Genomic DNA, 17,874 nt, shown 5'->3' on the forward strand with positions numbered 1-17,874 from the left:
AATAAGGAGGCCTGAGGGGAGAGGGGGAAAGGGAGGAAGGGAGGGAGGGAGGGAGGGAGGTGGAGGGCAGAGAGGGAGGGAGGGAGGGAAAGAGAGAGACAGACAGACAGACAGACAGACAGACACAGGGTAACAGCCAGTTGATGGAGTATTCAGATCACACACACTATCATTTAAGTTTGCCATCTTATATGGGCACAGTTTGTGGCTCCCCAAAACAATTACAATAGTAATATCAAAAATCACTGAACACAGACCACCACAACAGATATAATAATAATGTTTGGAATACTGCAAGAATTACCAAAATGTGACACAGTGACACAAAGTGAGCACAACGTATTGGAAAAATGGCACAGATAGACTTGCCTGATGCATGGTTGCCATGAACCTTCAATTTGTACAAAATGGAGTATCTGAGAAGCACAATAAAACAAGGTATGCTTGTATCAAATCATATAACTAAATTAGGCATCCACACTGCATCAGGCTGGGCAGGGCAGGTAGGGAGGCTGATAAGGGACAGGAGAGGGGGAGGAGAAGAGAACCCCCCTCCACAGCAGACAATGTCTTGGGCTTCTTGTGAGAACCCCAAAGAAAAGATGCAGAGGCTGAGTTCTGACAGAACAGCAGGGTACCTGCTGACTTCCCCAGTGAGCCACAATTAAACACTTTGCGCAGTGAGCCTTGAAGCACTTAAGGACTTATTTTGTCTGATTTTCAAGAGTGGCTACCTAAAATTCTACATGTAAAAATGTTCCACTCCCTAAGAGTGTATCCTTTAAATTGCTGTCCCCACCAAAAGCAAAAACAGAAGTCACTGGAATCAGAAGCAATTTCAAATATAGTGGCACGACTTTCCTTTTTTCAATAAGGCAGACACCAGAGGCTTCAGTTGTCCATCACTGAGGATGCTCACCCTGGCCTATGCTGGCCTTCGACATGAACTTGAGCCTTGGGTCAGGCTTGGGATTCTGGAGCACCATCTGCCCCCAATGAGTCAGGGGATTTGACATGTCTGCAGATGTTATTGCAGAGGTGAGAGAGTCCCGGCACCAAAAAGGAGACATGGATCTGGACACCAGACTAGAGGTGCCTGGGTAGCCGGGGGCCTTGACAGCATCATTCCCAAAGGAGCAGTGAGCAGAAGGCAGGGCCAGCAGAGCTGACAAAGACATCAGATGCAGAAGGACAGTGAAGGAGAAGATGTTCCCAAAAGGCACCTACCTCTTGGGCCTGAAAGTTACAAGGCAATAAACTGTGCCTCCAGCAACATGTGTCCCTGCCTAACTTTTTTTTTTTTTTTTTTTTTTTTTTTTTGAGACACAGTTTTGCTCTTTAGGCCCAGGCTGGAGTGTGATGGTGCGATCTCGATCTCTTCTCACTGCAACCTCCGCCTCCCGGGTTCAAGCGATTCTCCTGCCTCAGCCTCCTGAGTAGCTGGGATTACAGGCACCCACCACCATGCCCAGCTAATTTTTGTATTTTTAGTAGAGAGGGGGTTTCACCATGTTGGTCAGGCTGGTCTTGAACTCCTGACCTCAGGGGATCTGCCCAACTCGACCTCCCAAAGTGCTGGGATTACAGGCGTGAGCCACCGCGCCCAACCTCCTGCTTAACTTCTTGCAAGCTCACAACACTGAATATTGTGGCACACACACAAGGCTACTTCCTGCATTCTAGACACGTATCAAGATTCATGAAAAGCAACTCTGTGATTTCCCACCTCCCTGCACCTCCCTGAACTTCCCTCTACTCTACCACCTTCTCTAAAAAAAAAAAAAAGAGAGATTTATGAAAAGCTTGTGGTCTGCTGAGAATGAGGTGCCACATCATGATAGCAGGGATGACAGGCACTTCTGCCTTCATTTTACACTTAAGGAAGCAGAAGCAAGGAGAGAGAGTCTGAAAATCATAGAAACCAACAGCAGCACTGCATCAGACTAACTTCAATTAGTTGCTTGACCAACTTTCTCTCTTATCAGAAGATGGTGGAAGTTCATCTTTCAAAACATTACCAAAGTAAACAATTCAAAGCAAAGCAGCCTTATATGGTAAATAAGTAAAACTTTTTAAAAGGCTTTTTAGAAATCCACACTTTATCCACAAAGCAGTAACTCCTAAACAATAAGGAAATAAGAAGCCTTAAATTACTTTTTCCCCCCAAATAAATCAGAGTATGGAACAGTTCAGGTCTGACTTCAAAGCTCACTTGGTTCAAAGAAATACTGACCTCTGTGCTAAATAGGAGTGGTGATTCCAACAAAGTCTCTCACTACCTCCAGGTCTAGATTTAGCCCAGTCTAGCTACAGTGTGCAATACAGTTTGTAAGTGCCTGTGGTGAAACAATTTAAAACACAATGTGCTCAATTCTTTACTCCTCCCTGTATCCATGCTCCTTACGATCAGCCATTTTGCAGCTCTTTCCATCAAGAGATGGAATATATTTATCTGAGCCTTGTTTTTGTTTTGAGATGGAGTCTGGTTCTGTCACCCAGGCTGGAGTGCAGTGGCTTGATCTCGGCTCACTGCAACCTCCGCCTCCAGGGTTCAGGCAATTCTCTTGCCTCAGCCTCCTGAGTAGCTGGGATTACAGGCATGCACCACCACACCAGGCTAATTTTGTGTATTTTTAGTAGAGACGGGGTTTCACGATGTTGACCAGCCTGGTCTCGAATTCCTGACCTCATGTGATCTGCCCTCCTTGGCCTCCCAGGCTTACAGGCATGAATCACTGCACCTGGCCTATTTCTCTGAGCCTTGAATACGGGTTGGCTAGTGATGCTATGTTCAAAATAATGTGGCTGAATGGGCTGCTAGTACTGAGTCCAGAGGCTTGGTTTGCTCTCACTCCCTGTCTTGGAAGACTGCCACGTCACATGAACCACAGGGGCCAGTCTACCAGAGGACAAATGACGACATGGGAGAGAGCTCAACTGTCCCAGCTGAAGCTATCCTCAGCCTGCCTGTAGTGAACTCACTCCCAGGCATGAGAAAGAGTCCAGCTAAGCTCAGCAGAGCTGGCCCATGGCTGGCCACAAGCATGAGTGAGCCTCGCTGAGGCTAGCAGCACTGCCTAGGTGACCCGTGGGCTCACGACAATGACAAATCCCTGCTGTTTTAAGCCACTGAGTTTTGAGGTGGTTTGTTATGCTGCACGAGCTAACTGACACCATGCTTTCTGTTCCAAATAAATAATATACCTTTAAGAATACGTAGGAATCTGAGGTTAAAATTAAAAATAAAAAGCAATTGGCATTTATTGAATGCCAAGGATTTCAAAGTAGATAGTACAAATAACTCCATTTCAACTCTTAATTGAAATATAGGATTCCCATTTTGCACAAGTGCTAATTTGAATCCTTAAAAATGCAAGCAGTCACTGGAAATACAAAATAAAGTTATTACTCTTAAATATCATACAATGTTTGCCATCCTGTCTACCAAGGATAAAACTTCTGCATGCTTTACCTTCCTATAGTAGATATATGAAAAGTGGAGTTATAACCACAGTTACGATTAAGAATGAAGTGTTTATTCCAGGGAGATTAATCTTTGATCTGCTGAAAGATATGCCTGATGATCATAATAAGTAGAAGGATTCCTTCTTATTTCTTCTACTGTTAAACTCTATCAAAGAGCTAATTAAAAACAAGGTTAAAATACATTTAAGGGAATCACTACATCTCGAAAGCCTCATCTATTTAAGCCACAATATAGTAGGAGCAAAGATAGATTCAAGGTACGATTTTTTCCTCTGAAAACTACTGGCTCACAAACCAGGAGGCATATTGCAGGAGTCATTAATATTTTTCTGAAGGCAGTGGCGTGATCTCAGCTCACTGCAGCCTCTGCCTCCCAGGTTCAAGCAATTCTCTTGCCTCAGCTTCCCAGGTAGCTGGAACTACAGGCATGCACTACCACACTCAGCTAATTTTTGTATTTTTAGTAGAGATAGAGTTTCACCATGTTGGCCAGGCTGGTCTTGAACTCCTAGCCTCAAGTGGTCCACCCTCCTCGGCCTCCCAAAGTGCTGGGGTTACAGGCGTGAGCCACTGCACCTGGCCTAATATTTTTTCTTTTTTTTTCCCCCGTACCAAAAGGGCACTGGAAATATTTTTAAACCTGTAATTCCATAAGGATATACATTTGGGTTCAATACATATTTTCTAGTATGTATTACCAGTATGAGCACCTTTTTTTTTTTTTTTGAGACGGAGTCTCGTTCTGTCGCCCAGGCTGGAGTGCAGTGGCGCGATATTGGCTTATTGCAAGCTCCGCCTCCCTAGTTTGCGCCATTCTCCTGCCTCAGCCTCCCGAGTAGCTGGGACTACAGGAGCCTGCCACCATGCCCAGCTAGTTTTTTGTATTTTTAGTAGAGACAGGGTTTCACTGTGTTAGCCAGGATGGTCTCCATCTCCTGACCTAGGGATCCTCCCACCTCAGCCTCCCAAAGTGCTGGGATTACAGGCGTGAGCTACTGCGCCCAGTAGATTACCTTGAAATTGATGTCTATGCTTTAATAAGCAGACTCAACTAGCACATAATTATTTCTATAAAATCACGCCAAGTTCTACCTGGCCTGAAACAGGAACATCTCTAAAACTGAAAGTCTTCTTTAAACTTCCTTGAAAACACACCCTAATCACTCCAAAAACAGCTGAACTAAAGCAATTTAACCATCTTTAAATTTTAAACTGATAAAAAGAGATCGATTAATCATTTAAAAAGGGCATACTATATGTTACAAATTAAGCCCTGATTTCTTTTAAATTCTAGGCAAACAGTAATTCTGAGAAAATGTGAATTTCTGGTCATTCTTAGGGATGCTGATACTAATTCAAATCTTGGTAAATCTGTGAACATTTCTGTCACCTATAGCAAACGATATTCTTTCCTAGTCTGACAGTACTTCCAGGAGATACAGAAAAAAAAAAAAAAAAGTGTACTTCTGGCATGCTAGATGGTTTCTATAACATTAAGACGTTTGCTTGAAAGGGAGAAGCAACAACATAGCCATCAGTGCCATCTGTTTTTATCGAATAAATAGCAATTTCCTTCCAACGAGTCTCCGGAATTCTGCCCTGTTCATTCTCGCTGCAAAAAGAAGTCTTTCTCCTTTGGTAACGGAGGGAGAAAACACTAGATTGTTATTGAATTTATTCTCTAAATTAAAAGGCAGAGAAACCAGCCTCATTTTGTAGAGGAGAATTAGATTGGCTGAGAAAAACAGAAATTTCCATCCCCTCCCACAATCTAGGGGAGGAATTACTGGACAGCTTCAAGGGTCTGTGACCAAGAATTAGACTGCTGATGTCACCACAGGCAGATTTTATCCAGGGAGGAAGCCACCAGGTGGCCCCAGCATTTGCACCCCCTTTAAACAAATACCACCCTCCCAGAAGCCAAATGGCTGAAAACCTGCAGATGTTTTTTGTTGTTGTTTGGTTTTTTTTATCAAAACAATTCTTGCTATAATCTCTTCACTGTTAGCATAAAAACAATTTTTTGTGATCCTCGTGCCATCAAGAAGTCTAGAAACTAATCACTGAAGATCAGGAATAATCTAGACGGGCTGGAGTACATGGAGGATCCAGGCAATACTTTTTTACATTACAAAAAGTCTGGCCAGGCACAGTGGCTCAGACCTGTAATCCCAGCACTTTGGGAGGCCAAGGTGGGTGGATCACTTGAGCCTAGGGCCTTGAGACCAGCCTGGCAACATAGTAAGACCCTGTCTCTACAAAAAATAAAAATAAATTAGCCGGACATGGTGGCACATGTCTGTTATTCCAGCTACTTGGCAGACTGAGGCTGGAGGATTTCTTGAGCCCAGGAGTTCAAGACCAACCTGGGCAACATAGTGAGACCCCCATCTCTACAAAAAAATCAAAAATTAGCCATGAGTGGTGGTGCATGTCTGTGGTCTCAGAAACTCAGGAGGCTGAGGTGAGAGGATCGCTTGAGCCCAGGAGGTGGAGGCTGCAGTGATCTCTGATCGTGCCACTGCACACCAGCCTGGGAGACAGAGTGAGACCCTGTCTCAAAAAAAAAAAAGGCTCGAACTCTATCCATAGCCTAGAAGTCTTGAAACACAAAGGAACCACAAAGAAACACAGATTGTAATAAGGAACAGTAGTTTGTTTTTGTTTTTTTTTTAAGGAAGAGAATCTTACTATCACCCAGGCTGGAGTGCAGTGGCACAATCTCAGCTCACTGCAACTTCTGCTTCCCAGGTTCAAGCCATTCTCCTGCCTCAGCCTCCCGAGTAGCTGGGACTGCAGGCGCACAACATCTCACCCAGCTAATTTTTGTATTTTTAGTAGAGATGGGGTGTCTCACCACGTTGGTCAGGCCGGTCTCAAACTCCTGACCTTAAGTGATTCACCCACCTCGGCGCCCCAAAGTGCTGGGATTACAGGCGTGAGCCACGACACCCAGACAGTGGCCTATTTTTAGATTATGTTCCATGCTTCTTTTTCCTAAGATTTGTTGACTGATTCAATCAAACTAACACTTGAGACATTACTATAAGCTTTACACTGTTTTACATGTTAGAAAAATTTTATTCATTTTTTTTTTTTTTATTTTTGAGACAGAGTCTCACTCTCGTCGCCCAGGCTAGAGTGCAATGGCACGATCTCAGCCCACTACAACCTCCACCTCCCAGGTTCAAGCGATTCTCCTGCCTCAACCTCCCCGGTAGCTGGGATTACAGGCATCCGCCACCATGCCTGGCTAATCTTTGTATTTTCAGTAGAGATGGGATTTCACCACGTTGGCCAGGCTGGTCTCAAACTCCTGACCTCAGGTGATCCACCCATCTTGGCCTCCCAAAGTGCTGGAATTACAGGCATGAGCCATTGCGCCCGGCCAGAAAAATTTTAAAGGTCACCATTTAATTAGTAAAGGCAAATATGTAAATGAATAACAATAATAATATAATGTGGTAAGAGCTATGAGGACAACAAAAGGGTAGATTAATGTTAGAGAGTGGGAACGGTGGGATAGTGGGTTGGGGGATTTGGCAAATATTGCAGAAGAAGTTCGAATGGATGAGAGGGAGCTAAGCAAACGAAACTGAGAAGAGGGTTTCAGCGAGGGAGAGCAGTAAGAAGCCTCTTTGGGATACTGCAGGTATCCCAGGAATTCCATACTAGGCTGTATTTTCTACAAACCATGACCTAGAAACCAAAAATGCCCCCCATCAATACTGGTTTCACTACAAGCACCCTCATCTCCCCATTAACCTTTGAAACTGGACTCAACTGATGGAAAGTATCTAAATCAAGTACAAAGAGGAGGAGAAAGAAAGAGAAAGTCAACTTTTTACTTAAAATTTCTTTGACGGTGGTCTGCTGCAGATTCACCTTGACCTTGAAGAGAAGTGTTCTCAGCGAAGTAGTATGTGGTTGACAAAGAAAAATGAATGGTTAAAGAGATTATTTCACCATGAAGTATGACAAAAATACATCATGAAATCAGTATATATGTGCTCATATCTTAACAACTCTCAGAAAGATTTACAGAGCACACTTTGTAGAGAGGGAAGATGAATACCTAAATTCTAGAAACAAATATTCATTACATTACAATCTGCTTCTTAGGAAAGAACTAGCAGATTATTAAAGGTAAACAGCAGAGGAAAAGTCTACTGTGCAGAAATGGTTAAGTCTGTATCATTCAACCAGTGGCTAGTTAAGCAGTACCTGGTGGAGTACAGACTATGTGGGAAGATAAGGTGAATAAACACAAAGCAACAGGAACTAATACCTGATTGTAATTAACTAGGCATCATCAGTAATATACTAGGCGTGTTGAGGGAAGCTCAGAAAGGACAGAGAATGACGGGCTGGGAAGAATTATTCAACGAAGGAGGTGGAACTTGAAGTGGATCTAGGAGACAAAGGAGGGTTTGAATACAGGAGAGAGGGCAAGGGAGGTTCCTGGTGAGGAAGGCCAAGGCACCCAGGTGGGAAATGTACCAGATGTGAGTGGGGCAGAACACACATTGACTTTACTGGACACAAAAGAACCGTAATAAGTGAGAGATAAAAGGTGGAAATAAAGCTGTTAGCAGGGACCAGTTATGGAGTTCCCAAAGTCTTTTTTTTTTTTTTTTTTTTTTTTTTTGAGATAGATTCTTGCGGCTTTATTGCCCAGGCTGGAGGGCAGTAGCACAATCTCAGCTCACTGCAACCTCTGCCTCTTGGGTTCAAGCAATTATTGTGCCTCAGCCTCTCAAGAAGCTGGGATTACAGGCATGTGCCACCACACCTGGCTAATTTTTGTATTTTTAGTAGAGATAGAGTTTCACTATGTTAGCCAGGCTGGTCTCAAACTCCTGGCCTCAAGCAATCTGCCTGCCTCAGCCTCCCCAAGTTCTGTGATGACAGGCATGAGCCACCGCACCCAGCCCCCAAAGTCCTTTTACAGACATGATTAAAGAAGGAGCTAATGAAAAGTCATGAGCAAGAGAAAGACACAATAAAAGCCTGGTTAAAGATATGAGATTGGTGGGACAGCTCCAAGTACAGTATGCTGGAACTCGAGGAAGCCAGTTAACAGGCTTTGAAAGATGAGGTTTAAAAGATGATGAGGACAAACACTAAGGTAATTATGGGCAGGTAGGCAGAAAAGAGTTCCCACAGCAGGCCTGATGCTGCTGTCCTTAGAAAGGCTTGCTTGCAAGGTTGGCCCTTGGCAGGTGTCTGGGACCTCGTTTATTCAGAGGGGGTCTCACCATTCCCTAACTCCTAAGAATGGCTCACTGTGCTTCGTGCCTGTATAAAATATGTAGTTTATGCTGACCACCTACCTTCCTTCTGGGAGTCTGGAATTTTGGTACATGTTAGGCCAAGGGTGCTTACATGACCAGCCTCTAACACTGAATAAAGTCTCTAATGAGCTTCCCTGATAAACAATATGTCACACATGTTATCTTAATTCAATCTGAATTAGCATGTCCTGTGACTCCACAGGAAGAGGACCCTTGGAAGCCTTGTGTCTGGTTTCCTCTGGATTTCATCCCATGTGCTGATTTTGTTTTGCGTCTTTTGGCTATGATAAATCACAGCCATGTGTATGACTATAATGTGTCAGTCTTTCTAGTGAATCAATGAACCCGATCTTGAGGATCTCAAATACAGCAGGGGAAAGAAAGATGTCTCAGGGAAACTACTCACTGACATGACCTGCAAGCAACCAAATATGGAAATAAAGAAAAGCTAAGAATTTAGGATTGTAAATAACCCCTCCAATGGTATTGTCCTATTCAAACAGGAAAATTTTTTTTATTTGCACACATGCACGTGCACGTGCACACATACACACAAACATGCATACAGAGTAAGTAGAAACATTACTCTTTCATAAGATTAAAGTAATAAAACGCAAAATAAATGGGAATGAAAATAATAGCAGCTTAAAACACTTCTATAGTGCTTTATCTGTGCCAGTTTAGTCTCTGATAAGATTAAAGCAATTAAATGGAAAATAAATGGAAATGAAAACAATAACAGCTAACACTGTATAATGTTTTCTCTGGGCCAGGCACTGTTCCACATTATTTAATTCACCTAATCCTCACAAAACTCTGTAAAGCAGGTACAAAATGGACTCACGTCCATTTTGCACATGAGAAAACTGCAATACAGTGAGATTAAATAACTTGTCTAAGCTCACAGGGCTGGGATTCAAACAGGCATTCTGGCTCCCAAGCCTCTGTTCTTAACTATGCTATAAAAAGAAAATGATTGTAACAATGAAGGATCACTCTAACAATACAGGAGTAAATGTGTGGCCGCCCAGGCTTCCTGCCTTCTCAGGTCTTCAGTTTATTTTATAACACAAATTAAAGTCTACTTGTAGGCTCTGCATGACAATGAAAACACAGCAGTTAACATCCTGGTTTTCTGTATTAACTAATGAATTCCAGTTATGCCAGGCTTCCTCCCAGGCATAACACTTAAAAATCAAGTTGTTTATTTAAGATTGTTTCTATGTGAACAATTAGTAAATATACAAATTTTTCCCCAAACCGTCAATAAACTTAGATATATCTAAGTGGAAGCAAATATATTAAATATTTGGTATAATTTTTAAAAAAGGAAAATGCTAAAAAACATCTAAAAGTTGGTTTTCTGGTTTTACTCTTTCCCAGCCTAAGTGCAATATCTTAAAACAGTTTAAATCACATGAGATTTATCTTTAACTTGGGACAAACAAAATGAGTTTCCTACAGAAACCAATCTTGGCCTACAAGCCCCTAAGGCAACAGTATAAGCACGTCCATCCACAAACTCTGTTTCTCAAAAGGGAAGACAGTTGGCCTATAGCCTTAACTTATTTATAAGGCTTTATAAAGCTTTTACCTTTTAAAAATTGTATCAATCAACTGACTGTCTACAGTTTTGGTGCAGTCCACAGCAAAAAAGTCCAAAAAGCAAACATACTGGTTCCTAATGTCTCACCATTTTAGTTCTGTTCTGAAAGCAGTCTTATTTTCTGTTTCCCCTACCAGGAAAGTCACCACTGTAGTTCAAATTCTTAAACTTACTACTGAAGTTATCTTGTTTTTGTTTCTTTTTTTTTTTTTTAATACAATTTCTGGATAGAAAGACAGTCCTACCTTTTAGCCGGTGCCAGGCATAGTGGCTCACGCCTGTAATCCCAACACTTTGGGAGGCTGAGGTGGACACACTGCTTGAGCCCAGGAGTTTGAGACAAGCCTGGATGACATGAAAAAACTGTCTCTACTAAAAATACAAAAATTAGCTGGGCGTGGTGGCACGTGCCTATAGTCCCAGCTACTTGGGAGGCTGAGGTGGGAGGATCAGCTGTGCCTGGAAGGTAGAGGCTACAGTGAGTGGAGATCATGCCATTTTACTCCAGCCTTGGCAACAGAGTGAGATCCTGCCTCAAAATAAACAAAAGACAAAAACAACAAAAAGACTTTTAGCCAGGTATGGCGGCACAAGCAATGTAGTCCCTGCTACTCAGGAGGCTGAGGCAGGAGGATCGCTTGAGCGCAGTTCAAATCCAGCCTGGGCAAAACAGTAAGACCTCATCTCCTAAAAAAAAAAAAAAAATTAATAATACTTTACAAAAATCCTTAGTTCCAAAGTTCAGGAAATTTAAACTGAAGTTAAAAATACTAATTTAGGTTTAGCAAAAGAGTGAAATTTAAAGAGCTTAAGGTAATTATTACTTTAGCAAAATACAGATGACTTCATACAAGAAGTAGTACCATTTTCTATTAACCATTCATGACACCTTAATCCATAAAGGTTTCTAAGCAGAACCATAAGCTGACCACCCAAACCACTAAAGACCTGTGACTCCCAGATATAATGGCATTAAGCTTTGATATTCCATATTTGCTTAATACTTTTTGGAGGGCTGATCGTATCTAGCTTTGTCATATGTAGTTTGATTACAGTGAACTAGGTGGCTATCTGTGAATGACCCCAGGTAAATACACCCCAGAAAGTGACCAAAAAAAAAAAAAAAAAAAAAGGGATAAAATGTAAGCAGTATTCTCTTATTTTTATTTATTTATTTTTTTGAGACAGGGTTTTGCTCTGTCACCCAGGCTGGAGTGCAGTGGCACAATCTCAGCTCACCTCAACCTCTGCCTACCAGGTTCAAGTGATCCTCTCGTCTCAATCTCCCAAGTAGCTGGGATTACAGGTGCACACTACCATGCCTGGCTAATTTTTGTATTCAGTATTCTTTCTTGGTGGTTGTACATAGGCAAGCCCAGTGACAAATAACCCTCCTTTCTCATAGAGATGTGATTCTAAGTGTGGTCCCTAGACTAGCAGCATCAGCATCAACGTTACCTGGAAACTTGGCAGAAATACCAACTCTCAGGCCCCACCTGACTTTCCAAATTAGAAACTCTGGGGTCTAACTCCAGCAACCCGAGTTTCAACAGGACCTCCAGGTGATTCTGATGCACACTCAAGTTAAAGAACCAGTGTTCTAGAGAGGTCAGATAAACAAGTACCTGAAGCCTGGACTGGGGTTTCTCAATATCAGCACTATTGACATTTGGGGCTCAATAATCCTTTGGTGTGGGGTATAAAAGGATACTGAGAGGCATCCCTACCCTCTACCTAGATGACAGTATTAGTCACATATAGTATTAGTCCATTTTCACACTGCTAGTAAAGACATACCAGAAACTGGGTAATTATAAACAAAATGAGATTCAATGAACTCACAGTTCCCTGTGGCTAGGGAGGCCGCACCATCACAGTGGAAGGCAGAAGGCATGTCTTACACGGTGGCCAACAAGAGAAAAATGGGAACCAAGTGAAAGGGGTTTTCCCTTGTAAAACCATCAGATCTCCTGAGACTTACTCATTGCCACGAGAACAGTATGGGGGAAACTGCCCTCATGATTCAATTATCTCCCACTGAGTCCCTCCCACAACACATGGGAATTATGGAAGCTACAATTCAAGATAAGATTTGGGTGGGGACACAGCCAAACCATATCACCTCCCTGATGTCATGACAACTAAAAATGTCTCCAGATATTTCCAAATGTCCCCTGAGGGTAAAAACCACCCCTGGCCCAGAACCACTGGCCTAGATTTTACAAAAGCAGACACTAACTTCAAGAAGACCTTCATACCTTTCACTTTTCCTCTCAAAATGCTCTCAGCTAGTTCTCACTGCTTTCAGCATTTGTAAAATGAATTCACTTCAGCTGGACCCTACTTTAAATGTAAAAAGCTACTGGCTTCTGCCTGTAATCCCAGCACTTTGGGAGGCCGAGGTGGGTGGATCCCGAGGTTAGGAGTTCAAGACCAGCCTGGCCAAGACGGTGAAACCCTGTATTTACTAAAAAGACAAAAGTTAGCTGACTGTGATGGCAAGTGCCTGTAATCCCAGTTACTCAGGAGGCTGAAGCAGGAGAATCGCTTGAACCTGGGAGGTGGAGGTTGCAGTGAGCCGAGATCACACCACTGTGATGCATGAAGTAAATAAAGATTACAAATAGTCTCATTTCTTCAGGCCAAATTTTAGCACCAAATGAGTTTGCAGGTCCAATTTACACACACATATACACACTTCTGATGTTTAGAATGCACTAAATTTTGGAACTGCTGATAAGAGAAGGGGACTATATCTACCTTATAGGGAGGGAGTGTGAGGATTGAATCCAATAACACATAAGGTCCAATTCTGTACTCATAAAGGGACTTTCAACAGGTTAGCTATTGTTATTTCTAAATTACAAATTCCGATCATGTCATTTGCTTGTTTTGAACTCTTTGATGGTTCTGCACTGCCTGAAAAATAAGGTCCAAATTCCTAAGAGTGGCACACAGGAAGACCTTTCCAAAACTGGATGCTGGCCAGGCATGGTGGCTCACACCTGTAATCTCAGCATTTTGAGGGGCTGAAGCAGCCTCCTCTTCCTGTGTCTTCCCAGCACTGGATGCTGAGTCCAGGGGTTCGGGCTGCAGTGAGCTACGATTGTACCACTGCGCTCAGCCTGGACAACAGAGCAATATCCTGTCCCTAAACAACAAAAACTTTTTCAGACAAAGTTTTGTTCCTGTTGCCCAGGCTGGCATGCAGCGGCGTGATCTCAGCTCACTGCAACCTCCGCCTGCCGGGTTCAAGTGATTGTCACTGCACACCTTTTGCTCTGGTCACCTAGAAATAGCTATGGTTCTTTCTCTTACAATTCCCTCCTGTCCTTTCCTCCTTCCTCTGCCTGGGATGGGGGTGCATCCCTCCTTTTTTCTAGATGCCACTCCTCTATCCATGGAGACCAGCTCAAAGACCTTCTCTAGGAGGCTGTCCCCATAACCTGGCCCCAGCCCAAAGAGCCTCCTCTTCCTATGTCTTCCCAGCACCGGATGCTGACTACTTAGGTGCCATCTGTTCACTAGACTGTTCAGCCCTTGGGAAAGAGCAACTTAGCTGTCAGCTGTCTCTTTCCCCAACAGGTCTAGCATGGGCCCCACACATGTGCTGGGATTACAGGCGTGAGCTGCCTTGCCTGGCCAAGGTACTGTGGCTTTTGACCCCTGTTGTAGCCTCAGCGCCTGACACTCAAAAAACTTTTTCTAAATGAATGAGTAAATGAGTGAAGAGCATGACACGTATTTATGACAATGTGAAAACAAACCACCATGGGCCAACACCAAGAAAAAACCCACGCCCATGTGCTTTCATTACATCTCATGAAGTGTAGCACCTACTAAAAGGGTTGTTCTCCCTTCAAGGAAGTTGCAAGAGCCTGAACACAACAGAAACCTCAAACGCCAACCCCCTCCCGGTCCAGTCATCTACCTGGGCTCTGCAATAACAGCAGTGCGTGAGTGAAAAAGTGAGCAGATGCAAGCTCCCCTAGAACGTTTCAGTCCCAGAGCAGCTTAGTAATCACTTTCCAAAAACATTTATCAGCACTGCTCCTGACCAGCAATCTCAAATATTCAGCAACTTACCCAACACGCGTGAGTCATGAATAAAATATTTGACTGAATAAAGGCTGCTAACTTTTAAAGACTGTCGTTTGCATCTACATTCACATCATGCAAGAGTCATTATTCTGGCCAGGCGCCAGTGGCTCATGCCTGTAATCCCAGCACTTTGGGAGGTGGAGGCGTGTGGATCACCTGAGGTCAGGAGTTTGAGACCAGCCTGACCAACATGGAGAAACCCTGTCTCTACCAAAAATAGAAAAATTAGCTGGGCGTGGTGTTGAGCGCCTGTAGTCCCAGCTACTCAGGAGGCTGAGGCAGGAGAATCGCTTGAACCTGAGAGGCGGAAGTTGCAGTGAGCCCAGATCACACCACTGCACTCTAGCCTTGGTGACAGAGCAAGCCAACATCTCAAAAAAAAAAAAAAAAAAAAAAAAAAGTCATTATTCTGCCCTTGCCTTTTTCAGGTCCCCATCTGCTCCCCATGTTTCATGCACTCAATCTCTCACTCATTTCTGCATTACACACCCACACCCAGCTCCTACCAATCACTCCCCTCTTTGTTTGAAGTCAGCTACAGGTGAACCAGCAAGGAGCGGCCACTGCCTGCTCATAACCAGCTTGTTATCTAATTGAGGAAAAAGGCACAAGCTCACTCAAAAGCAAAATCCAAAGCACCAACAGGAGTTGGGGGCTTCTGGCTTTCTCTTCCCATTCAGGACAGGGTCAAAGTTACTTCAAATGGTATAATTACACAAGGCTAGAGACTACGCCTTCAGCTTTAAAAGAACAGCACTACCTTCCATCCTCCAGAAAGCCTTCGGACTTGTGGACTATCCCTATTTAAGACGGCTCATTGCATCAAGGAAACACAGTTTCATTCAATAAACATCAGTCATTTCCTTCAAATTCCCACCGGAAAGCTACTGACATTGTAAACCTTTAGAATTTGAAAGACGCAAAGTTTAAAGTCGAATCATAAATATTGTTCCAATCCAATCACTCAGGCCCAGAGCTGGTGGGAGTCCTGGACTGCATTTCTGGCTTCACCAGTATCTCTGTGACTTAGCGACAAGCTACACCTCCACCAGCCTCGGTGTCCTCTTAGGAGAAATGAGAAAACTGGACCCAATCAGTGTTTCCCAAAGCGCGGTGGGCATCCAATGCCCCATGTCACAGTACAAGAGAGGACTCTGTGTGCACGCCAATTAACACGTTTTAGTTATTAGTTTACTCTGGCGAGTAATGTTTTCCTAATGATATAAATAAAATTTCCTTTTAAAATAAATGCATCTAAATCTTTTTAAAAATGAGTCACTTTCACAAAAACCTATTTAGTAAATAAGAGTTCAGGTATTCTAGCAGCCATGGCAAAAATAACTGATCTAAAGGGCTGGCGTGGCGTGAAATCCCTGAGTACACGAGAAGGAAGAGAGCGAAGGTGGCTGGAGGTTCCTCGCAAAGCAGCACACCCGGGCACCAGTGCCCGCGGTGACCAGCCGCCGGTCCTCCAGGCTTCCAGAGGAGACGATTTGGAACTGACCCGGGAGGGCCAACAAACAGCTTCCGAGTACCAGGCTAAACCCCGCAAGGGAGAGAGACCGGGACGAAGGTCCCAGGCTACTGCGACACCGCGGGTCGGGGTTCCCTGGTTGGAGGAGCGCGGTGGGACAGAGTTCCCGGGCTGAAGGGGTGCGTTGGGGCGCACTGGAACAGGGGTCCCGGGCTTGAGCGGCGCGGTAGGACAGAGTTCCTGGGCTGGAGGGGTGCAGTCGGACAGGGGATCCCGGCTAGAGGGGCGCGGTGGGACAGAGCTCCCGGGCTGGAGGAGCGCAGTGGGACAAGGGTCCCGGACTGGAGGGGCGCGTTGGGGCGCACTGGAACAGGGGTCCTGGGCTGGAGGTGCGAGGTGGGCTGGGAGGGGGGCGGGAGCGCGCACTGGAACAGGGGTCCCGGGCTTGGGTGGTGAGGTGAGACAGAGTTCCCGGCCTAGAGGAGTGCAGTGGGACAGGGGATCCGGGCTGGAGGGGCGCGGCGGGACCGGGGTCCCAGGCTGGAAAGGTGCAAGTCGAGACTGGAGGACCGGCGGGAGGGAACTAGGAACCCGGCGGAGCTAAGAGGCACAGAGTGGGTGTGGGGCCGCGCTGCCGGGGGGAACCCCCTCACGCAGGAAGGACCCGGGCCGCGGACCCCACCGCCCCCACACCCCGTCGCCGCGGAGTTCGGGCCGCGGCTGCGCCCGGGGCCTACCTGTCCTCGCTGGCCGTGATCACGCCGTCCTCCTTGGGGATGAGCAGCGCGGCCGTGACGGCGTCCTGGTGCCCCTCGATCTTGCTCAGCAGCACCGGGCGGCTGCTCTGCGGCCTGGAGTGGATCTCGGCCGCCATGTTCGCGCGGCGACGGCGGCTGCCTACTCGGCAGGCCGCCCATCAGCTGACGACTGGGCGGGCGCGGACGCTCCGGTTTCCCTTCTGCTGCTGGAGCCTCGTGGGCGCCGCGCCGCCGTAAGCCCCCGAGTGCTGCCGCCACCCGCCCGTATTGCCTGGGGATGCCGCGCAAACTAAAAGTCTGTGGCTGGGAGAGGACCCCAGAGGGCGCCTGCGGAGAAATGGGGAAAGTAAGGAAGGTTTAAAAGTAAAGCCATTTTCCCAGGAATAAATTGAGCACCTGGAGGAGACAAGGAATTGGCCAACTAAACCAGAGATTTCAGAAATAACAATACTACATTTCATCCATTCGAAGAAGCCATTGTTTGAAAGACACACACTTTCAGAAATGTTAAAATGTGAAAAAATATAGTGCATCTTAGAATCTTTGAACTACAATAGATGGCACTCATTGAGTGGTAACCATATGCCAAGCATTAACTCAGTGTCTTTGGATCTCATTTAATACTGATAATCTTAAGAGATGAAGAAATTGATGCTCTTGTATTCCCATTTTAGAGATGAGAAAACAACCAGATAAGTTTGATCACTACCTTAAGATTGCATAGCTATGAGAGGAAGAAAAGCAGCCCTTGATCTCCAGGAGCTGCCTGGTACTATCAGCTGAGCTTTGGTGTTGCTAGGAGGTGCTTACTTCCTGTGGAACATAAACATCAGACGAAGCCACTCCATAATCACATCTAAACACGGCCAAAATATGAGCGATGTACAAGCCACAAATTACCAAACATCCCCCTATCCTGGCTCATATGAGTGACTCGTATTTCTTTATTAATTATAATGTTAACCGCTATCTAGTCTTCCTCTATTTACATAAGATTTATTAAGATATGCAACCTTAGAATTATACCCATTTCCTGACAACATCCAGTCCAGAGGAGAACCTCTCTTCCTTAAGCCCTCCCAGGTCACCTAACACCAACACAAATCTTTTAATAAAACTGTACTTTACCCAGACACCTCACCATTCCCAATGGTG

General features: G+C 44.8%; 1 protein-coding gene across 1 annotated transcript in view; it reads right to left on the minus strand.

Moving 5' to 3' along the window:
- The window catches only part of LOC105481316 (WD repeat and FYVE domain containing 1), a 71,551-nt gene extending 54,664 nt beyond the window's left edge, over positions 1-16,887 (minus strand). Inside the window, exon 1 of the mRNA XM_011740821.3 lies at positions 16,699-16,887. Coding sequence (XP_011739123.1) covers positions 16,699-16,835 — 137 coding nt within the window. The 5' untranslated portion in view covers positions 16,836-16,887. The remainder of the gene's footprint in view (positions 1-16,698) is intronic.
- Positions 16,888-17,874: the final 987 nt, after the last annotated feature.

Source organism: Macaca nemestrina, chromosome 11, assembly GCF_043159975.1.
Source record: "Macaca nemestrina isolate mMacNem1 chromosome 11, mMacNem.hap1, whole genome shotgun sequence".
Taxonomy (NCBI): domain Eukaryota; kingdom Metazoa; phylum Chordata; class Mammalia; order Primates; family Cercopithecidae; genus Macaca; species Macaca nemestrina.